Source organism: Ctenopharyngodon idella, chromosome 18 (genome assembly GCF_019924925.1).
Source record: "Ctenopharyngodon idella isolate HZGC_01 chromosome 18, HZGC01, whole genome shotgun sequence".
Lineage (NCBI taxonomy): Eukaryota > Metazoa > Chordata > Actinopteri > Cypriniformes > Xenocyprididae > Ctenopharyngodon > Ctenopharyngodon idella.
This window is the reverse complement of record NC_067237.1, coordinates 2,292,674-2,317,200: the sequence shown is the minus strand read 5'-3', so window position 1 is coordinate 2,317,200 and position 24,527 is coordinate 2,292,674. Positions and strand designations below refer to the sequence as shown.

At 38.0% G+C, this 24,527-nt stretch overlaps 1 protein-coding gene across 6 annotated transcripts in view; it reads right to left on the bottom strand.

The window, feature by feature from the left end:
• Positions 1-23,486, bottom strand: part of ets1 (v-ets avian erythroblastosis virus E26 oncogene homolog 1) — a 50,697-nt gene extending 27,211 nt beyond the window's left edge. The window contains exons 1-3 of one of the 6 annotated variants that reach the window (XM_051870183.1): positions 23,169-23,486; positions 20,932-21,030; positions 12,179-12,329 (exon numbers count right to left, since the gene is read on the bottom strand). In XM_051870183.1, the coding sequence (XP_051726143.1) occupies positions 12,179-12,329; positions 20,932-21,000 (220 nt within the window). In that variant the 5' untranslated portion in view covers positions 21,001-21,030; positions 23,169-23,486. The remainder of the gene's footprint in view (positions 1-12,178; positions 12,330-20,931; positions 21,031-23,168) is intronic. The other 5 variants (XM_051870182.1, XM_051870177.1, XM_051870179.1 and 2 more) reach the window with 5 other exon arrangements.
• Between the last annotated feature and the right edge of the window lie 1,041 nt (positions 23,487-24,527).

Sequence of the window (24,527 nt, the reverse complement as noted above, 5' to 3'; positions counted from 1 at the left end):
TCTCTCCATCAGTGTCGACTCCGGTTTGAACAATGTAAGGCTGAACACCGTTACTGACAATCCTCATTTTGGCTGCGTGAGATTCTCCAGCTTTGTTGTTGTTGAGCAACCGAAGCGTGAGCTGTTAAAGCTCCGCCCTCTTCTGGAAAGGGGGCCGGGAGCAGCAGCTCATTTGCATTTAAAGGGACACACACAAAAATGTTGTGTTTTTGCTCACACCCAAATAGGGGCAAATTTGCCAAACAATAATAAATGATCTGTGGGGTATTTTGAGCTGAAACTTCACAGACACATTCTGGGGACACCAGAGACTTATATTACATCTTGTAAAAGGGGCATTATAGGTCCCCTTTTAAGTTCAAAAAACACCTTTTTTTTCCATACTGTGATTTGTGCAAGCACCTGTTTTCACCCTCTGCCTGTTTTAGTTCCTGTCTCTTTAAAGCCTGCCTTTTTGAAAATCCCAGTCTTCTCTGATTGGTTAGATGGCCCAGTCTGTTGTGATTGGTAAGAAATGTAATGGCCCTTACCATAACCTGTGTGTTTCAGCTCCCAATGCTTCATGAGCAGCTCTAAACACTATTATATCTATGGTGTATATCTGATATAATTGGTATTAGAAGTCCATTCCATTTTTTTTTTTGCCCTCTCAGTGAAAGTGTTTTCTCAAAATAGCGAAATCATTTACCCAACTGTTCTTTGTGGGTGGGTCAAAGCAGCCAGTAGGCGGGAATTATGCAAATGTGCAAAATGGTGACGTAGCTAAGTCATGGAAATAATTGCAGGACTACAAACGAGGTGTTTCAGGCAAATGTTTTCTGTTGGAGAAATGAACTCCTTTTGTGTTTTGCAGATCATTTACATGCACAAACACCTGTATTACACAAAAAAGCACAACTGGTGCACTTTAAAACAGTGCTCAAACCTCAATGAATGTATATCTGGTTGGTTTTGACTCATGTTGTGAACAGTTGAAATTCAATTTAATAAATCAAATCACCCTACTTATGGATTTGAGGAAAGATTGACTCGCGTCTAAAAGGAGGTGAATGGAGGCGGAGGGATGAGGGCCTGTGACTGCTCTAACTTAATTAGCTGCCATGGTAACAGATTGCCTTTGCAATTTTCATGTGCTGATCCGCTCGTTTCCTAAGTGGAGCCCAACGGTTTTGACAACTGTGGGAACGGCTGCCTTGAACACTTAGCCACGTCATCGCCGATTGTTGCGTTTCGGTAAAACTAATTCTGACCTACCGGATTTTCCACAAAGAGCCTCAGCGATGGAAACCTGATGTAAGAAATGTGACCAGCTCAGGTCTCTGTATTCAGAATAACCCTATTAGCCGGGTCAATACTAGGCTGCAAGTACGGTGGTGCACATCTGCAAGTGCTGCTGAGAGGCCGGGGAGCCAGCGTTATTGATTAGGTATGGATTTTGAAACAGGGATTCTACAGAGTGTCCATTAAGCTGTCTGGATAGTGTTTCATCCGACAGATATGAGCGATTATGGAAATGGCTGAGCCTTTATGGGGCTTCTGTGGTCGCAAGAACCCGTCAATGAGAGCTGGGAGGGGGAGGGGATCTTAATGGAAGGAGGAGATCTCGTCCCCCCCTTCTGTCACTCACTCATTCACTCGTCCGCTCGACCCCCTCTCACTACTCCGCTTTGTTTTAAGTCTTAATGAGCTCCTTGTATGTAGTTTTAAAAGGATAGACCAGGCTCCCTTGCGCCCAGAGGCGGCCATTAAGACTAATGGGGTTGCTGACTAATATCAGAGCCAGAGGTTTGCTGAGTGGCCCTTTTTCTTCTTATACTCCCAGCCTGCAGTCTGTCACTGCTATTTTGATACTAGTTTAATAATCTCATTCTGACTTGTATCACGTAGGATTGGATGCCATGGCTCTGTTGTTGAATCTATTAAAGGAATAGTTCACCCCAAAATGAAAATTGTATATGACTTTCTTCTTTCAGCCGAACACAATTGGAGTTATATTAAATAATATCCTGGCTCTTTCCAGCTTTGTAATGGCATTAAATAGAGTTTTTGAAGCTCCAGTAAGCGCATCCATCCATCATAAAAGTAATCCATACAACTTCAGCGGGTTAATAAATGCCTTCTGAAGTGAAGTGATGGATTTTTGTAAGAAAAATATCCATATTTAAAACTTTGTAAACTATAATCACTGGCTTCTGGCAACGGCCGTACGAAATGTTCACGAGAGAGTCGAGTTGTAGGCGTAGCGTAAACTTAGGTGAGAACTGACAAACATGGAAGCGCAGAGGATTAAGCAAAACCAAACGCCAGTCACGAATTAGAAGTCTAAAGGCCTGTTCACACCAAGAACGATAACTATAACGATAACTATATTTGCGTCAACACCAACAAACAATAACGGTCTGTTTATTCTTAGCTCACGCGCTGTGGTTTCAAAGTGTGTACAACATGTTTTTGCTGTTCTTGTTGCATTTACACAGCTTTAACCAGCAGATGTCCTTAGCATGCTATGTTTGGAGTGAATAGCTAGTGTAATCGATCTAATCTAACAGGGAATTTAGCTGACAAAGTCAATATAGTGGAATAAAAACAACGCCTAGTCTTTTTCACTGCAACTTCAAAGGAAGCAAGACAATGTTGTCGAAAATTTTATTTTGTGTTAAACTGTTTGCTAGCCTGGTATGATCTCATCATTAATACTTTTCACCATTTATTCCGAGGATATGACGATTGTTTTCCATATACTCATTTTCTTTAAAGTATGCTTGAAAAGGGGGTTTGACTTGTCAAACAGTGGTGGATTTTTCTGGACCTCGGCGATTACCTCTCCGCAATGTCGTCTGCCATTTTAAATGCGCAAGCCCTTAAATTCGAATGGATTCTGATTTGCTGTCAGTGTTTTATCGTTCAACAGCTGGAAAAATCGTTGTGAAAGTGATCCCATCGATATCCTTTCTCTATATCATTATCGTTATAGCTGTGGTGTGGACAGTGCTATTCTTTTATATTTAGAATGGTTTTTAGAACTATATCTTTATCGTTATCTTTATAGTTATTGTTCTTGGTGTGAACAGGCCTTTAAACAAGAAGTTTTAAAGAAAAATGTCAGAGGATTTCGATATAAGAGAAAAGGAGCTATGCCTACGTCCTATGTTGACTCTATCGTAAACGCGTGTACGGCCATTGCCGGAAACCAGTGATTATAGTTATTAAAGTTTTAAATATGGATATTTTTCTTTCAAAAACCCATCGCTTCACTTCAGAAGGTATTTATTAACCCACTAAAGTCATATGGATTACTTTTATGAAGGATTGGACCTTTAAAAACCTTTAAATGCCAATACAAAGCTGGGAAGAGCCAGGATATTATTTAATATAACTCCAATTGTTTTCGGCTGAAAGAAGAAAGTCATATACACCTAGGATTGATTGAGGGTAAATTATGGGATAATTTTCATTTTTTGGTGAACTATTCTTTTATTCTTAAGTTTGGAATAGAAATTGTTTTTGAAAGAAGATTTGGTAAGCATAAATTATAATTGTTCCAAACTTTTAACCAGTAGTGTATTTAAACCATGAAGGTTTCAACTGTTGTATGACCGACTGGCCATTGGCCTTTTGCTTCATACAGTGGTCAGATATATCCTAATGTTCACTGTCATGGATTAATTTTCCCATGTTTCTTCTGTCTTGTGGCCACTGTATTATAAGATGGAAAAAAAATAAGTCAAAAATGAATGTTTACTAACTGGTCCTGACCAGGATAAGTACTGGTTCTGAACCGTAGGGTAACAGGATTTCTCAGAAACCTCTTCTGTACACTGAAAAAATATGGTAACATGGTTTTAGTCAAATAAAAAAATGTAGTATCATGGATTCAACCTAAATACATTAATCTACCTTCAAAAAAAGATAATTTTATGGTTTAAATCAGGTAAAAATTGCTCTTCAACAAAGCGATTGTAGCTTCCCACTCTTTACAATGTAGGTAGCCAAAGCTTCTGGAATTATAAGACATTCTGCATGAACACGAGGGAGTCTTGGTTTTGATTCATAAAATTAAAATTCATTCATTCTCCAACTTGGATCGCAAGCAACATCTTAAGTTGTTGACTCCCCAAAACAAGCAGTCTCCAGGATACAGCAAAGGAAAAACACGTCTCGCTCTTTCTTTCTGGCCCGTCACACTTACTGGAAGCATGTGCTTTGCCTCAGAACTCTTCATAGTTCTATGGGAATTTACCCTGAGGAGAGAGTCAGGCTGTGTTAAGGACTTCATTAAGCTTCAATCATGCAGCCACCCTCTCAGTCAGACACTGGTGGAAGACCTCAGTGCAGACACAGCTTCTCTGATCTCCACAGTGCTGTTGTCATGGTTTCGACAGTTATGAGGTATCAGATCAGCCTGGGCAAGAGTTGAGCAGCACAACATCAGGATAATGGCTACGATCAACAAACAAGCCATGGATGCTAACAGGAGGAGTTTATGCATGACATGAAATAGCATTTATGCTAGAGATAATTTGTATCGGTCATAGCATTATGGTATAGTTTTGTTTTTTTTTGTTTTTTTTCCTGATAATGCAAAATGTAAAAAAAAAAATATATATATATATAATTTATTTTATTTTATTTTATTTTATTTTTTTTAATTTTAACACATTAAATACCTTAAAAATGGGTGGTACGGCATTGATTAATGGATTATTTTCTCGTTATATTTGGAGCTTGTTGGACACAAACCAAAAAATGTATATGCATAACAAGCAAATGATATGTCTGGCATAAGTGCAAAGTGAGTTTATATATATATATATATATATATATGACTATACCTTAAAAACAGAAAAGCAAAGTATCCGCCCACACATTTCACCCCACAGTACTGTAATGCTGCAATATAAAATAAAGCAACATGAGGAAATTATTATTGACTTTCTCACAGTGATAATGATCATTAAACAATGAAGCATTTACACTTCTACACACACACATAAAAATGTAGCAGACACACTTGTCTTTGTGTATTATTGCTGGTGTGTGTGTGCGTGCGTGTGAGCGTGTGTGTGTGTTTGTAGAATAGTTAATGAGGACCCTGGAAAGCAGATGGGTGTTTACCGATGGGGGACTGGTTGAACAAAGGCTAAGCTCTTTCTTATCAATTAGCACTGCTAAAAAGGACATCTCTCTCCTCCATTAGCTCCACCACGTGTCTGCTATTCACCCCATTGTGTGGCAAATTAAATTACATCCCTCCATCTCGCCCTGTCTCCTCCTCCCCTCTCTAGGCGTCTTTGCCCCCCAGTCTTTCTCTCATTCACACACACACGCAATAGTCCTCGTCTGACAGCAGGCCGCGGTGCTGCCGCTCCTCAGTCCATTGATCTGAGAGGTCAGGGGCCTGCGGTCTTATTAAATCCATCATATACTGCAGGAATGCTATGATACGCAGGCCGTGTGCTTTTAAAACACTGTATTCATTAAATCACCCTCATGTTATTTCACATCTGTATGACTTTCTCTCATTTTGTGAAACATAAAAGGAGATCTTGGACTGTTTTATTCAATACAATGAAAGCAGATTTAAACCTTTAAAGAATTAGTTCACTTCAGAATTAAAATTTCCTGATAATTTACTCACCCCCATGTCATCCAATATGTTTATGGCTTTCATTCTTCAGTCGAAAAGAAATTAAGGTTTTTGAGGAAAATATTCCAGGATTTTTCTCCATATAGTGGGATCGTGTAGAGTTCTTTGAAGCTGCGCTGAAACTGACATTTGGACCTTCAACCCGTTGAACCCCAGTGAAGTCCATTATATGGAGAAAAATCCTGGAATGTTTTCCTCAAAAACTTTACTTCATTTTCGACTAAAGAAAGACATAAACATCTTGGATGACATGGGGGTGAGTAAATTATCAGGAAATTTTAATTCTGAAGTGGAATACTCCTTTAAGACATCATTGACACTCTCTGACACTCGCCCAACAATTTTATGTTCTTGCAAGAAGTGTGACAAATACAACCACAAATGACATTTTACGTCTGTTCCCCATCCAAGTAATTTTTATGGTGCTTTTTGCATTTTTAAGACATAAATAAATACCCATCCACTTTCTTTGTATAGAAAACATAAGCTAAAACATTATGTTTTGCATTAAGATCCTTTATGTTCCACAGATAACACCTCGAAGGTGAGTCTGTGACAAAATGTTCATTTTTGTGTGAACTATCCCTTTAATTATGCAAATTCTGAATGTTCTGCTTGTGTAACTGTTGCCTATACATTTGATTTTGTAACATCATGTTACATGGATCAGCTTTGCGAAAATCATAATGAAGAAATAAAGTGATTTGGAGAGGAACTAATGGTAGTTTCGACACTTGACCTTACTAAATGGAACTGTAGTCCTAAACTTTCGCTCATGCGCACTTATAGCTGAAATTCTCTCTCTCTCTCTCTCTTGTTTTGTTTTACAGTTGGGGGAAGTGTGTGCAGAACTGATTAGCATCACTGTTTCCTCCTTTCCCATAACCCCCAGACCCCCGCCAGTCGTCTGTTTATTTTAACCCAGAAAAAATGGGCCTTGGCCCACGAGGACGTGCCCCTCATCAGAGACAGCACTCTCCTCCAAACACACACATCTATATACAGAGATACAGGCTTAGCACACACACACACACTGGAAGGTGCTTCCACACATCATGAATGTGTGTAGACACACACACTTCTCAACATCAGTTCTGCAGTTTCTCCTATATTCAAATGTCCAGTTGTCAAATCACGTACAATGTAAGCCAGAGGTGCCAGAGCTGCATAACACAGCTGTCAGTATGGCCAAATGTGTGTGTGTTTAAAGAGCACACACACACACACACACACAAACACATATTGGGTTTTCATGTTTTATGGGGACTTTTCATAGACATATTAATTTTTATTCTGTAAAAACTGTATATTCTACGCTCTAACCCTACCCCTACCCCTAAACCGACCCATCATAGAAAACCTTCTGCATTTTTACATTTTAAAACATCATTTAGTATGATTTATAAGCTGTTTTCCTCATGGGGACCCAAGACAGTAGCAGACAGTCTACTAATACTGTATGACTGGTAGTTGACATGTAGTGGCAAAGTTACTTATAGTTAGTAGGATGTCTAAAGTGGACTATCGGAATAAAGTGTTACCGAAAATTATTGCATAATGGTTGCATGGCTTATCTGTAACAAGCAGCATTCACATCTGGAGCAAGAGTCAACTCTATTTGTTACATGGTTGCTTGCATACTAAACAGAAGAGTGTAGTCTACTAATGCACTACATAGTACCGACAAATAATGACTTCTTGATGGACTTGAGGTGCAACAGAAAACTGACACAAGCTTTCTCACTCCACATACAGGTCCCATATGTGCAGTACACAAAAGCCGTTTACAGCTTGTCTCTGGTTTAACTGCCAGCACCTGCGCCTACAGCCTACAGATGCAGGACAAGTACAGCTACGCTGAAGCTGTCTGAAAACACGTGGGCGTCTGCGCGTGTCTGTGAGTGTTATGGTGTGTTGCGCGGCACGTTTCACGGCACACCTGGAAACCAAAGGCCGGCCTGCTGTTCCAATAATCATGCAATAAATTCCACCTTCATATGCAACAATATGGCACTGATTCATTAAACATCATAAGTCAGAGCTAAGGTTTTGCACGTGATTGCATCGTATAAAAAAAGTACAGAGGAAAAAATGACATTTGGAAAGCCAAATCGTGCAGTCAAAAGAATTTTAGTCAGCGTTCTCCTTGGAAATTACATCAGGAACAACATTTGGTCACATCTTCCCGAAAGATATTTGCTGTCGTGAAAATGACGGAAAAACCGACATAATCCCTGATGAAAAAAAACACAGTCTGTCAGCTTTGAGGTAACGCTTAACATCTATAACGTCATGCACCGAATTAGTTTTAACCATGTATGACCACAGCGTAGAGTAAGTGGAGCCATTTGTTCTCAATGTGAGCTAATCAGAAGGCCTATGTGGGAGCGGAGAGCCGTGAGAGCATCAAAAAGTTGCGAAATGCTAAACTTCAAGCAAATGACGGGTGAAAAGCAATGGGAAGCCAAATCACAGATGCTGCTTGAATTTAATTTTCAAATGCGTGGCGAGGCAGTGGCTGGCCAATAAAAGGTGTATTAAAATGACAAACTGATGGCTAATTTTCCTTGTAAAATACGCTTTTAAACAGAGTACTTATAATGGAAATAATATACTTTAAAATTATATATTTTAAGGGATAATTCACCCCTAACAATGAAAATTATGTCATCATTTACTCAACCTCATGTTGTTACAAACCCACAATCGTCTCTCTTGAGAAGACTTGGATTAAACTGTTTGATTCATATGGATTTCTAACGTTTTGAACCATTAGAGTTTTGGGGGAATAGACTTTCAATGCAAGGACAGAAATATTTCAGATTTCATTCAAAAATATCTTTATTTGTGTTTCGAAGATGAACCAAAATCTGACGGGTTTAGAACGACATGAGGGTGAGTAAATGATGACAGAATTTTCATTTTTGGGTGAACTATCCCTTTAAGTGTGAACTGAACAAAAAATTTTCAGACACTTAATTGCATGTTATTTACAACTGAATAAAAACGTATTATAGCTCAACTTTATTTTAAATGCACTTAAAGGGATAGTTCACCCCCAAAATGAAAATTATCCCATAATTTACCCTCAAGCCATCCTAGGTGTATATGACTATCTTCTTTCAGACAAACACAATCTGAGATATATATGTATATCTGAGATATTCTGGCTCTTCCAATCTTTATAATGGAAGTGAATGGGACCCAATATTTTGAAGCCCAAAAAAGTGCATTCATTCATCATAAAAGTAATCCATATGGCTCCAGGGGGTTAATAATGGCCTTCTGAAGTGAAGCGATGGACTTTGTAAGAAAAAATGAACATATAATGAACTTCCAGTAATAGCCGCACGCTCGTTCTCGAGAGAGTGGCGTTCCGGGTTATGACGTAGGACGTCGGTGTAGCATAAATTTCGGTGAGAGTAGGCGACTCTTGCGAGAACCATGTGTTTGTTTACAGCTATGGAAAACCGTGAAAAGAAATGAGTTGTTTTAGCTATACTGTAGATTTGTAAATGCCTTAAAATGGTGCATTCATGCGTCTATCCGGGATGCTTCAACTTACGTAAAGTCATAAGATTACGTGCGCCGTCATCAATAGGAGATGCAGATTTATCAAATAAATAAGGCTGGGCAAAAAACTCAATGTCCTCTTGTCTTATAGCGAAATACTTTTTTCTTTAAAAAAAAAATCCTAGTTTTGAACTTCTAATTCGTGACCGGCATTTTGTTTTTCTCTCTCCTCTGCGCTTCCGTGTTCGTCGCTTCTCACTTGAGCTTACGCAACGTCGACGTCCTACATCACACGCTGGAACGGCACTCTCTCTCGCGTACAACTGTTGTAAGTCACTTATTATTGTTCTCAATATGTACATTTTTCTTACAAAAACCCATCGCTTCACTTCAGAAGGCCTTTATTAACCCACTGGAGCCATATGGATTATTTGTATGATGGATGGATGCACTATATTGGGCTTCAAAACCTCAACCCCCATTCACTACCATTATAAAGCTTGGAAGAGCCAGGACATTTTTAAATATATCTCTGATTGTGTTCATCTGAAAGAAGAAAGTTATATACACCTAGGATGGCTTGAGGGTGAGTAAATCATGGGATAATTTTCATTTTTGGGTGAACTATCCCTTTAAGTAGGACTTTAGTACATCTTTATATGAAATTTAATAACTGTCTTTGAAATATGGTTCAAATATACTGCCAAATGTACTGACAACCATTCATGGTGAACCAAAACATACTTTAATGCCATTTCTGATTATTTATTTTTTTTATGTCATGTATTTAAAGATATATGTTTAATGGTCACACAAAGTTTTTTTCAAGTTTGCATTATTCCAACTGTTCTCATGCATATGTCTGATGACTTTAGATCAAAGTATAAGGTAAGTATAAGTCAGAGTAACTGCTCCAGACAAGCGCTTCAGGGTGACAGGAGGGCGGCCCGTTTCAGTCTGACTAACAGCTGTAGCAGTCCAACGGTTTTTGTATGTGGTGGCTTGGATGACAGTTCAAGAGTGTGTTTTGAGGTTACCGTCTCACACAGGCGAGCTCGTTCGCTGGTTTAGACTTGACTAAACTGTGCCTCACCCATGACTAAAGAAACAACCGAGAAACACCATCTCTGGATTCTGCTGGCATGTTTCAGCCTCCTAAAAAACTCTCTAAACACACGGCCCATCGGATTAAATAAAACACCAAACATCAGAACGTTCACAGCGCTCGGCCCTCACATGCATCACCTCCGAGGAAAAGTTCAAGAGGTCGTTTCTTTCCAGTTGACATTGTTTATGATGGTGCAACATACTCAGGCAAAGCTGGAGGCTTTTAGTGAGTGTCTCCAGCAACAAACATCAGCAAATCCCATCAAACCCGACCCGGTCCAATCCTCCTTGTGCTCCCCAAGGGGCCCTGAGGCTTGGGAAAAGGACGGCCGCTGCTGAGCCCTTGCGCCCTTGTACCCTTGTGGCCTTGTGTCCCGTTTGGGGAGGTGTCAACTGATAGTTGGTGCCACTGCTGTATCCACCCCAACACACACACATTTATACATACAGATGGCGCATGTCGCCACTTTTTCCAGCATTTTGAAAAGCAGGGAGGCTGATGTCAAACACTGGGAGGAATGTACTCATTTTGAATAAACATTAAAAAAATGTCCTGGACAAAAAAATCCAGAGCATGCAGTCACCTCCCCCATCTACCGTCACACACACAAATAAAGCACACACATACTCACACATACACTGAGTGTGGCAGAGAAAACATTGTTCTCTGGGGGATGACAGGGACATTGACCCCCAAAGAGATGCTTTTACCAGATGCCTCACAGTTTCCTCCTCCTCAAAAACTGAAGTGTGTGTTTGCGCGCAAATGCACGTTGCATAGTTGCACATACAAAAATCTGTGTTACGCCAAACAGTCCTCAACTTTACATTGTGTCGAGAGTGTATTGACCTCATTCTGAGACACGCTGTATTCCTGCACTTCAGAATCAATGTGAAACTGCTTGCAACACAATGTACTTCTCAAATGTGATATTTTTAAAGTGAAACAGAATTTTAAATGAGATGAAGTGTTGGATGGAATGACACGACCACAACGCAGCCCTGAAGTATCAGCAGAGATTGAGTCAACTAGATCATCCACTGTGAGGGCCTCATTGACACGACAGCCACGACACAGTTCCTCAACAACCGTCCATACCGCCGTGATGAATACGATCCTCAATTGGATGGAACTGGAATAAATACTTTGAATGTTGCGATCCTGTCGGACTTATGATAGCTACCTGAATCGTAACAAAGCACTGTTGGCCAGAGGAGAACTGGCCCCCCGACTAAGCCTGGTTTCTCCCAAGGTTTTTTTCTCCATTTAAACACCTATTTGCCACTTGTCTGCCACCTGATGTCACCTGATGGAGTTTGGGTTCCTTGCCGCTGTCGCCTCTGGCTTGCTTAGTTGGGGACACTTGACATTTGACTTGACATTTGATATTCAACAGTGCTTTGATCTGCCTGCATTGACACTATTCTTTAATATGCATTTAAATATTATATATATATAGTAAATTATATACATATAGTAAATTATATGTGTGTATATATATATATATATATATATATAGTTAAAATAAATATATATTTTATATAATTGTATATATATATATGTGTGTGTGTGTATATATATATATATATATATATATATCATTTATTATTTGCTATATAATAATAATATATAAAATGTATACACACACACACACATTACGTACATTTATATATATATATATATATATATATATATATAAATATATTGTTTACTTTAAAAATGTTCATAATCCAAGAAAGGTAAATTGTACACAAAGTATAAAATATATAAAATAATGTAAAGATCATCCAATGATGATTGTCCAAACATCATTTATTAATAATTCAGAAAATATACCGTAAGACTTTCCCTTGATTCCCTTTATGTCCTGCAAACACTCATCCCAACACACACAGCTCCTGATCTCTTACCGTTAGGGCTGTATTCGGGTCCGTTGGGCACCTCCTGCAGGGTGATGTGGTGGGCGTACAGGGGTCTGGGTGGAGCTGGGTTTTGTGGGTGGAACACTGCAGGAGGCTGCATATGTGTTACCATAGTAACGGCCATCCCACCACTCGCCCTCTACAGAAAAAAAAAAAAAACAGAAGCACAAACTACTGAAAACTCTCTGACTAACTCCTGAGCAAACAACAAAGCTGCGATGCTGATTTTTATTGGGAAAGCCACACAGATGGTAGGTTAATTTTGCAGTTTTGCAGCACTTTAAGCACAGAATTGTGATGGAAATATATATATTTAACTACTTTTTTGTGTCAAAGCTCTCTTGTCTTTTAAGGGGTTTAATTCATGACCGCTTACCACCGGTGATCAGCGAAGATTTTTACATATGAAATTCCCTGTGTGGCCTGAGGCAGATTGAGTTTCTGTTGAAGAAAAGCGCTTGAGAAGCATTTTCGTTCTTTTGATCTCGGTGGGACTCTGACGTCAGGCCAGGAGAAGGGGAAGTCAGACAGTCAAAAAAGAGACGAAAAGAAAGAGACACACTAGTAGAGAACTTTGCTGAGTCAACCCGTTCCTTATTGGGGTCATAGGACATTTTTTTTTTTAGTTTTTGGATTTTCCTGAAGTCCTCTTATAATGTTAGTGAAGTTTTTATTTTCTAAGAAACATTTACATATGTAAATGTAGGCTGTAGGGTTTTCTCTCAGGTCCAATATAGTGTTCAAATGCTCTATTTTTCAATAACAGGCTCTTTGTAAAAGAGTTATGAAACAATCTGTGCTGAATTGTTTCCTAAAAACAAATCAGCCATGTTTCTATCATCTTGTATGTTTTCATAGCTCTTTTATCTCAGAGAAAAGTTTGATTTCTCATGATGTGACCCCTTTAATAACATAATATACTCAAAACAAAACAAATGGCTGATTATTTATGAGTCCAAATTAAAATATCAATCAATGTTTTCTGTTTTACCGAAAGAAAGACGATCAAGGATCAACTCTGGCCTGATAAAAAAGCCAGTAAACATGCAGAAGCAAATTGTTGATTCATGCTCTAATTGAATCAACCACTCAAAAATCTCCAAAACCATTCACTGCGATCTGCGTCTAAGAGGCCAGCTGACCACAAACAGTCTTCGTCTGCGGGATGTTTTCTAAGCACAGCCTCTGAGTCCCATTCGAAGGGAAAATACCTCATACAAAACAATTTGTTAATACATAAAGGTCTATTGAAATAGGCAAATCAACTTCCTTTGGCCAGAAGCACATGCCATCACATGTAATTGTGTGGAAGATTGTGAGTGTACAGTAAACAGTCATTGTCCTTGGGTTGTTGACAGTCTCGGTTAACTTCTTGAAAAGAATGTTTAAGATTGATGAAACAATGCGGTTTTTGCGACCAAAGCATAACGGACCTTCAGACTATTGTGCATTCTTGTTGGCTCTGCTTTAGAAACCTGATATGCAATCTACAGCCACACGCATGACTCAAAAACGATGTCCCATTTTCAGTGGGGTTTTGATTCATGTTGTGAACTGCTGGGTACAGGAATAGGTTAACTGGTATCAGCATATCTAAAGCATCTTTGCGGTGAATAAATCAGCATTAATGCAGGGCAAGAGCATACGTCTGCTCTAGATTTATCTGTCTGAAGTGTTATCTGTCTGTAGAAAAGAGAGGTTTCCATTCCAAAGAAGCTGCAAGCTCTCTTTGATAAGATTTATCAAGACCAAAGTGTTCAGCATGACTGCATGGTTGCGGTGCAAATAATAATTTGACGTGTGTCCTGTAGTTCATTTAGATCATCTGTACGTAACTGTAAAATTAAAGGGACAACATGAGTCCAGTCATTTTTAAAGCCCATATTTGACTAACATAAAGTATTTCATAACTATGGAAGCTTGTGTCACAGACACGCCAGGCTCCACCGTCAGCCAATCACAACGCACACTGTCACCAGAATACTGATCACCGGCACCTGCACCTCATGAGCACCTCATCACCCACAGTATAAAGAACACTCACACTCTTCACTCCATGTCTGGTCTCGTTTGCATCTACACTTACCTGTATGCTTACCTTAAGGACTCCAAGCGATCTACTTACCTGTCTCCAGCGTCTCCTGTTCTCCTCGTGTGATTCTCCGTCAGTGTGTGAGTGTTCTCCGTTCTCCGTGTCAAGGTTCTCCAGCGTCACTCCAGCTCTCCACAACTGCAACCACCCAAAAGGACAGTATCACCATTCTGCACTCCATTCATCATCACTATTCAAGTTATATCCACTTTCACTGCTGTTCCACTCTACTGGTGTCAATAAACTACCTGTTTACTAATTCCTGTCTGCGACCCTTCTGTACTGTAACAGCTTGTTTCCACCACTAAATAAAAATAAAAATCAGACTTTTTTTTTTTTTTTTTTTTTAGAATTGAGAGATATAAACTCACAACTGTGAGAAATAAAGTCAGAATTGCAAGATACAAAGTCCAATTCTGAGGAAAAGAAGATCGACTTTTTTTTCCCTCACAATTGTGACTTTATATCATGCAATTCTGAGAAAAAAGGTCAGAATTGTGAGATGTAAACTTGCAATTGCAAGAAAAAAAGTCTGAATTGTGAAATAAAAGGTCGCAATTACCTTTTTTTACTTATTTATTTTTTTTATTCAGTGGCGGAAACAAGCTTCCATATAACAGACATTATAAATGACACATAAAACTTATTAAATCCAAAATTTGCTTAAATGAATAATGGATGGATGGATGGATGGATGGATGGTTGGTTGGTTGGTTGGTTGGTTGGTTGGATGGATGGATGGATGGTTGGTTGGTTGGTACAATTTTTTTTTTCCATACTATGGAACTCAATGGGGGAAATGACTGTTTTGTTACTCATATTCTACAAAATACTTTATTTTGTGTCCCACAGAAGAAAGAAATTCATACAGGTTTGGAACAACTTGAGGGTGAGTAAATGATAACAGAATTTTATTTTAGGGTGAACTATCCCTTCAATGCTGTTTTTCTGGTCATTTTGGAGCTTGACAGCCCCAGTCCACGTTTACTTAAAATACGTCCACATATTTTTAATTTTCACATGAACTATTTCTAAATCTGCAAGCATAAGAGTACCCCTGCATGTTGAAAAAGGTAAAGTCAAAAAGAAAGAGAAAGTATGTCCACTATTATTTTCCTCTTCAAGTGACAACAGATAGCATGTCAGCTGGAGTGTCTGTGGTGACAGAAGCCGCAGGTCTCTGAGCTACTGCCCGTCTCCAGTGCTGATCTTAGCGTCCACAGCCTGACCGACTGCCCATCTGATAAAGCCTGCTGTTGAGGCAAGACTGTGGTTATCAGCAAAGACCTGGCAGCAGCTTTATAGAGCTGTGGTCGTTGGAGAATTGGTGGGGGGCTGGAGGGTATCATGGTTAGGCAGTCTAAAAGTCCATCGCTGGAGTCATGGGGAGTGGAGACGAGAAGTCGAGAGCAGAGAGACATATAGATGATGGTTGAGGGAGAGACGGAGGAAGTAGGGAGGACAGCAGTAGGATTTATGGGGAACAGAAGGTCCCGTCAGATACAAAGGGCAATGCCATCCCTGCCCCCACTGACATGGCTAAATCAGGGAGCCACGATAATGCAGAAAATGTGAAGTACAACATCAGGTTGTACAAAGAGAAAACTAGGGATGGGCATCGGAAAGTATTTGATGATTCTGGTTCTGATTCCTCATAATGATTCAAATTCTATTAACTGTTCATTTAGAACTTTCTAAGGCATAAATAGCTTGGTACTCAAACTTTTTAAAGGGTTAGTTCACCCAAAAATGAAAATAATGTCATTTATTACTCACCCTCCACACCCGTAAGACCTTCGTTCATCTTCGGAACACAAATTAAGATTTTTTTGTTGAAATCCGATGGCTCAGTGAGGCCTGCATAGCCAGCAATGACATTTCCTCTCTCAAGATCCATTAATGTACTAAAAACATATTTAAATCAGTTAATGTGAGTACAGTGGTTCAATATTAATATTAGAAAGCGACGAGAATACTTTTGGTGCGGCAAAAAAACAAAATAACGACTTATATAGTAATGGCCGATTTCAAAACACTGCTTCATTAAGATTCAGAGCGTTATGAATCTTTTGTGTCGAATCATGATTCGGATCGCGTGTCAAACCGCCAAACTGCTGAAATCACGTGACTTTGGCGCTCCGAAACAAAAGATTCATAACACTCCGAAGCTTCATGAAGCAGTGTTTTGAATGCATGAAGCTAGAATAAATGTTTATATAAACATTTTATTCTAGCTTCACACATTCATTTTTCAACAAAAAGCTGAGAGAATTGCATTTTTGTCAAAGCCTACGCCCGGATCGGATTCAGAATGATGATCAAAACATATATGGAGTAGATTGAGTCCATCAAAATGCTCAAAGCTTCGACATTTCATTCAGTAATGTTAGGCAGTTTCAATTTATATGCTTTTTAATGTTTGATTATTGTGTTATTTTACATGAGAGTAAGCAATGCTTCTATCGCTTTTTTCTGCTTCTTCTTCACCAGTGTTTTGATCTGGAGATTCTGTACTCTTTCGGAAGAAGTACTATAATGATAATAATACTATAATGAGAGTTAGTTGACATGTGGTTGCAAAGTTACTTATAGTCAACAGAATGTTCAAAAGGGACCATCAAAATAAAGTGTTACCATGTTTTACAATACAATATGTACAACACAATTAGTACAGTGTACTTATTTTTTGATGCAAGTACATAGTAGTTACGATTAGGATTGATTGAAATTGATTTATTAAGTGCGTAACAGTACATGTTTTCGTCCTGAACTGTATGGTACAGCCGTCACGGTTTGGTGCATACAGTCAGATGACGAATACAGTCAGTCACAGGCGATTCACACTCCAATCCAGAAGGAGGCACGCCACAACAGGAAGAAGCGCAGAAGAAGAACAGACGATCTAGATATGCGTGTAATCTCTCAACCAGTTTCAACCGCGGAAAGACATCAATAAAAGAATAATATTTAGCGTAGCATTACATTTACCTCAAGTAAGTCATTCAGTGTCCACAGCATGTTAGTTCACTAGAGAAGTTAAGCATTTCACTAAATATATGCACTATATTAGCTTATATATTCATTACATTTACTTTACATGTTAGTAATATCTTAATTATTTATTATATGTTTAAATAAATTTGTCATGAAAACAAGTTATGACAGTAACTGTGTAAATGAATATATATCAAAAATGAACTGGAGTAATGATTTTATAATTAGATTTAGAAGTTAATGCAAAACATGCCTTATGTGCAATTTACATGTTGTTTTTTTGTTTTTTAGTGTTGATTATTATATCTAAAAATAAATAGCAACTGAATTTAATATTTCTATCGTTAATTATAACCTTTAATATTATTGTAATGTTCTTAGTAATATAACAATTTTATGTTTAGTTGCCCCCCCCCCATAACCCGTACTGAACCGTGACTTCAGTACCGAGGTACGTACTGAACCGTCATGTTTGTGTACCATTACACCACTAATATGTATTTATTTATTTATTTTTGCATTCTTTGTGGATGCAGTTCACAATCCCAGAGGTAACTCTTTTTTTTTTTTTTTAGAATGTGCTTTGCAACCCAAAGAACCTGAATGCGAATGCGAATGTGAATGTGAGTGGATTTCGTGATGAAGTGGATTTTCATAGAATGCTTTTGTACAACCCTCAAGAAAAATTAAGTGTATCGTGTCAACAGATACTTAAGCAGAAACAATAACACCAGACAATCTTGTTCTTTTAGTCTGTAGTGCTAATGACAAACAATATCTGTCTGTCTTCCTCAGGTTCCCTCATCTTCATGAGCCAGAGAGGGCTGGAGATGAGATCAGAGAATGTCTTTTCTTCCTCAGCGCATGTAAATTAATGAACCGGGAGGGAAGCCCCCTCCGCACAGCCTTTGACCATAGAGAGAGACAAGCGTCTCAATTTCAAAAGCCACGAGGCCACCTGAGCAGATTAGCTGAACGCTGAGTCGGGTGTGGATTAGCATGCGACCCTTTCCGGCTCAAAGACTAACAGCCCTGTCTGTGCATACTGATAGCTGAATGTCCTTCCTGAATCTTTATTAGACACCTTTGATTCTGCATCACCTGCACGGAATCCCAATATGCCCCGACCGACTCCTCGCCAGGACTGTTAAAATGTTCCCTTTTTACAAGCGCCCAACAAACTACCTTGACCCCACTAACCCCTAGACGGGGTGGATGGGGGTTAAAAGGAGGTAAATGTTTTTCCCTCAAAGCATTCCCATACTAATTCTTCTTGCACCTTGTGTATTGTGCATTTATTTAAATTTCCTCATTGAGAAAAGCCTGTAGCTCTCGAGTCACACGCAGCGTTCTGCGTCCAAACAATGTTCTGCGTTCAGGAGCAGATTTGGTGTCACCCCCGGGTTCACATCCATTTAATACCATTGATATTCACCTTTCTGCTGCTTTTGCATCTGCTTAGGCAATAGCAAATGCATATGAAACCCATGGATGCAAGAAACGTGAGGTGACAGAATATTGTGACATAAACAAATGTATAAAAATGCATGAAACAAATATGGTTTAAATGAGCGTTTTGACTGAATTGAAAACTGAACATTAAATACACGTTGAGCTCAATCAACAGCATTTGTGGCATAATTCTGATTACTACAAAAATAAATGGTTAACACTTTATTTTAAGGTGGTGTAGTTACTACATGTACTTACTATGTAATAACAGTAAATTATGCATAATTACAAGTAACTAACCCTAAACCAAAGCCTAACCATAACTCTATAGTAAGTACATGTAGGTAATTAATATTACTCAGTACTTATTTGAGTAAGTGCAATGTTACCATAAAATAAAGGGTTACACTTTATTTTAAGGTGTTCCTGTTACAGTGTAATTATATATTTAAGTACTGAGTAATAAAAATTAACTATGTGTACTTACTATAAGGTTATAGTTAGGATAAGGGTTTGGTTTAGTTAGTTGCACATAATTATGCATAATTTATAGTTTCCAGTAACTACATGTAACGTGTAATAAGGACACTGTAAAAAAAAAAAAAAAAAAAAAAGGTTACACTTTATTTTAAGGTGTCTTTGTTACGCTGTAATTATACATTTAAGTACTGAGTAATATTAAGTAACTGCATGTACTTACTATAGGGTTAGGGTTAGGTTTGATTCAGTGTTAGTTGCATGTAATTATGCATAAATTATAGTTATTACTATAGTAACAGCATGTAACATATGTAACAATGACACTGTAAAATAAAGTGTTACCAAAAAAGTGTTACACTGTGAAAAAAAGAATTGTTGGTTTAACTTAAAAATAAGTTATCTGGTTGCTTTAAAATTTTGAGTTCATTTAAATTAAAAATTTGAGTTAATACAATGAAGGTGATTGATTTAATCAACAGAAACTCAAAATATTATGTTATCTGAACTACATTAATTATCTAAGTTGATTTGACAAAAGAAAAAAATGTTATAACAAATCATGAAAATAATTTTTACAGTGTAAAGTGTAACCAAAAAAGTTACTTTTAAAAGTAATGCATTACAATATTGCATTACTCCCTAAAAAGTAACTAATTGCATTACTTTTTATGGAAAGTAATGCATTACATTACTTATGCATTAGTTTTTCTCACCTGGGCTGGGCTTGCTCAGTTTTGTTTTTAATAACAACAAAATAAGTTCTATTTTTGGCAAATGTAAAGGCCCTTTCACACCAAAAGTGAAATGAATAAGCGTCAGACTGATCACAAATGTGATATTTATCTAAAGTCAATTTTGCTTTTTAGCAAAGTGCTTATTAATAGAGTGAGATCAAATATATAAAGCATATTTGTTTAATTTAATATATTTAATTTTTGCGGGTTTGTGCAATATTCTGAGATTGCATTTCACTGTTTTTATTCATTTTGAGGAGTACTGACTCTATTTTTGTGCAAGTGAGATGAGTAAATGTCACATTTAGTCTAGAACGACAATAACCGTCATGTTTACACACAACGCCTCTGCACTTACTCTCAGTTTCTCTCAACATAGCGACAGGAGCGCTGTCAGTCAATACATTGGAAAACAAAGTAACTTGCATTACTTATTTGAAAAAGTGACTGAGATATTTTGTTGTAAATTTAAAAGTAATGTGTTACTTTACTAGTTACTTGAAAAATTAATGTCTGATTACGTAACTCAAGTTACTTGTAATGCGTTACCCCCAACACTGGCGTTTACTGCCTTACAATATCATGCTAATAAATGTGTAAAATCGGATGTCATTTTACCTAAAATGTTATCAAGTTAATGTTTGTTAATTTCATCTGGCTTTACTGTCTTAATGCTTATGGATTTGCCACATTCGATTCCATTGCAAGTGCATCACTGTAACACAGATTTTTGCTTTTTTTAAGTGGAAATACATGTTTGTATTAATCAACATTATGCCACAAATGCTGTAGCTTTAGCATAAAGCCTGGAAAATTAATTTAACTGGTTTTGAATGTCATGCAAACAGATTGTGGGTTTGTGTTTGCTGTAACACAGAGTCAACCGATCCTGCAGGGTGTGTGTTCACTTGCTTCTTACACATGGCTGGTGTGGTGGGCAGCTCAGGCCAAACAGGGGTGATTTATAGTGCAAGGTTGAGGGGTCTTACCATTACACCCAGACAGTCAGGCGGTTGAAGAGCCTGACAGGAGGAAACTGGATCCAAGTAGTAACTCATTCTACAAGATGGAGCTGCAGCGATGGAGGCCTGCGGACAAGACACACACATGACCACACGAGAGGTGAGAGCGGCGAGGGCACGGACCTCAATCCATCAGACACTGTTTATCCAACAGACAAGCCTCCACCAGGCGTATGGTTAATCTGGATTAGTAATAACCTGCCACTCAAACACAGAAATGACATGAGGTGACCCAAACGCAGCAGAAGGGTGGGAACTGATTGTGAAGCAATAGAGCGTTAATCTATTGCAATGTCATGTTGCTTAATCGACCTGACTGGGCGGTGATCAGATAAATCAAAGCAGAGTCATCATACGTTTTATATTTACATGACTACGAAAGAAAATACTTTGTATAATTGTTTAGTGGCTGTGTCTATTTTTTTATAAAAATAAATTATTAAAAATAGTGGTCAGCTGACACGGGTGGTTTGTGGCTGATACCAACACACCTTTGCTTAGATATCTAAATTGGGACATTGCATATCCTTTTATTAGGTTATAAATAATACATCCTAAACCTAACAGAAAACATTCTGTAACATACTGTAATGTTGAATTTCTATAATTAATGATTAAAATAAATCTATTTCATAGAGACATAAAAGGATGCCATTAAACAAATATTTAAAATATACTGTCTTTAAGTTGTTTCTACATTAATTTAGAGAGTAACTGTGAAATTATTACAATATAAAAATATTAAAAGTTCCAATGTTTTTAATAGCAATTACAGAAAAAAAAAATGTGTGATTAATTACTTAATTACTTAATGTTTTCATCGATTGACAGCACTAAATATTTTGAAAATATATTTATATTAATATATATATTAAATATGAAAAACAGCAAGATATGGAATGATTAATTGGTTTCAGTATAATACAAAAAATAATAATAAATTAGTTTTGCCAACTATTTTCAATGGAAAGTTTCTAAAGCTTGCTCAAAAAGTTGTTAAATGTCACTAGATGATGTAATGCGCCAACTCTCTGCACTTTGCATTTGTTTTCTCTCTCTAATCCGTGCTCATATACTGTATTTTAATATAATATAGGCCTATAGCCATATGTCCAATAAAGCTGTTCTCATTTGTCAGACAATGGAACAAGTATGATATAGTGATCTGACTACATGTTACCCAGCAGTCCAAAAAGTCGCTTTTTTGAAAAAGGGGTGTGAAAATTCGCTAATCTAGTGACAAAGTCAATACAGAGCAATGCTAAAGATTGACTTCATCAGAGACAGTCCAGTGCCTGGTGTGTGTCTCTTCTTACCCCTCCTTTTCTACCCTCCCCTCTCATTCTGTCAGTGTCCTCTTACTGCCACCCCTTTATCATTGTTTACTAGAGCGGGCATTAGTAGAGAGAGAGAGAGAGAGAGAGAGCTGGAGCCCAGCTGTGAGGATTCTGTTTCTGGAAGGAGTTCATGATGCGCACATGGACAAGCTGGCCAACAACTGAGGATTCACCTAAAACAGCAATGTGTGTGTGTGTGTGAGAGAGAGAGAGAGAGAGAGAGAGAGAGAGAGAGAGAGAGAGAGAGAGAGAGAGAGAGAGAGAGAGAGAGAGAACATCTTGAAGTGCTTAGAGAGTGTGGCAACTGATGTTACTCTCAGTCAAAGGTTGAGTTGACTGATCTTCCAGAGGTTACCACAACATTCTCTCATTTAATGGACATGTCACTATTCCAAATAGCAAGTATGTAAGAACAGAATTTAACTGTAATTTTAAATGTTGCATGTGTTGTACAAACTATGTAAATTGTTATTTTGTATATCAATTTCAGGTAATTATAATAAAAATGTAACCATGCAGAATGTAAAATCGAATAAATCTTTCCTTGTGCTTCAGACAGTTTACAAAGAAAAACATTAAAAAGCTGGATTTCAAAAGTGACATTTGAAGTGATAAAGTTGTAAAACATTCAAAAATGAACTTTTTCTCAGATGAAACTGAGACTATTATCAGATTATCAGAACGATTCCTCGCGGTGTGTCAGTTTTGAGGTCTGTGAATAACGCGCGATTCATCCTGATCCAAACAGTAAGTTGAGAGCGACGCGCTCCGAGTGTCTGATGGTTTTACGCGCTCAGATCCTGTACTATAGAACCATTTTCTGCTACAAAACATCAACAGAGGAATGAAAGCAAACTTTTGTCTTACCGTTGTGTGGTTGGTTCGCTGAAGGCTGTCTGCGGTGGGCTGTCAGCTCAGTGTGTACCTGGCTCGTCTTTGGAGAGGAAGGATAAAGCGCACTTGCTGGAGTCCCACCCTCTCCAATTACTGTATGCGCTCCTCTCCAAAACCATTCAGGACTTTACCACATCAAAGTGTCCAGCGATTGATATGAACGACTTCAGATGGGAAGAATGGGATTATCGACTTTTTGTTTGTTTTTTTTCTTCTCCCTTTTGTTATTATTATTATTATTATTATTATTGTTGTTGTTGTTGTTGTTTTCATTTCCTCATTCCTTTAAATCACCTTTTGTTTTAAAATATGTCAGACTTAATTCAGATTCAGCACAATAAATGACATTAATGAATATGTGGATTGATGTTTTTGTCATTTACAAAAAGACTTCAAGAAGGTGTTTTTGTCTAGTTTGAAACTTTTTAAAATATAAATATATGTCAAATTCCTAAATATAATTTTTATATTTGAGTTGGATTCATACGTTTTTGAGACTTTTATACCATTTTTTTAAAACAAACTTTCAGATGTAATGACACTAAAATTGCCAAGTATAGCTTCATTAACAATATTAATAATAATAATAATCATTATTATTATTATTAGTAGTAGTAGTAGTAGTAGCAGTGAAAAATACATATTTTTATTTAACAATTTATTTATTTATTTATTTTTATGAACAAATATCACGATATTTCCTAATTTCATGTCATAAAAAAGTCCTCATATTTATCTACGAGAGATTTTGACAAAGTGTAGAATCAACGTTTGTCACATTTTACAGTGTTTTTTGTTTAACACACAAGCTCTTCCTGGGCTTGACGGCGTAACAAAGGTTCAAGAGGAAGTGGAGCGAATGACTTTTCCCAGTTACTGCGTTAGTGGCTGACGGTGTCCAGCAGCCTGCGCTGATTCGGTAACAGGCTGGAGGAAAATGTCCATATAGAGAGGAAAAGGAAGAGAGAGACGGCCGGGGGTCACAATGAGTGGATTTCCTCTGCTCATGTCTGTCCAGCAGGTTGCTGGACCGTGGAGAGGAGGAGAGCGGCACTGCCGGAGAGTCAGGGAGAGGTTTAGGGAGCGGTTTTGTTTGGACGTACTGTCCAAGGTCCCTCTTTATGCTGCTGGTGGGAGGAAGCCAGTTTTGGGCCGGAGCGATGATGTGCTGCTGAGTTAGGATGAGTTTTGGATGGAGGAAAAGAGGCTATTTATCGTGCCTGGTTCCTAAATACAGCTGCGTTGCTTTGACCAGATGAACAAAAAATGATGAGGCCTGGGTGGCCGTGACCTGTGTGCACGTGTGTGTTTGTATATTCATGTGTGTATTGC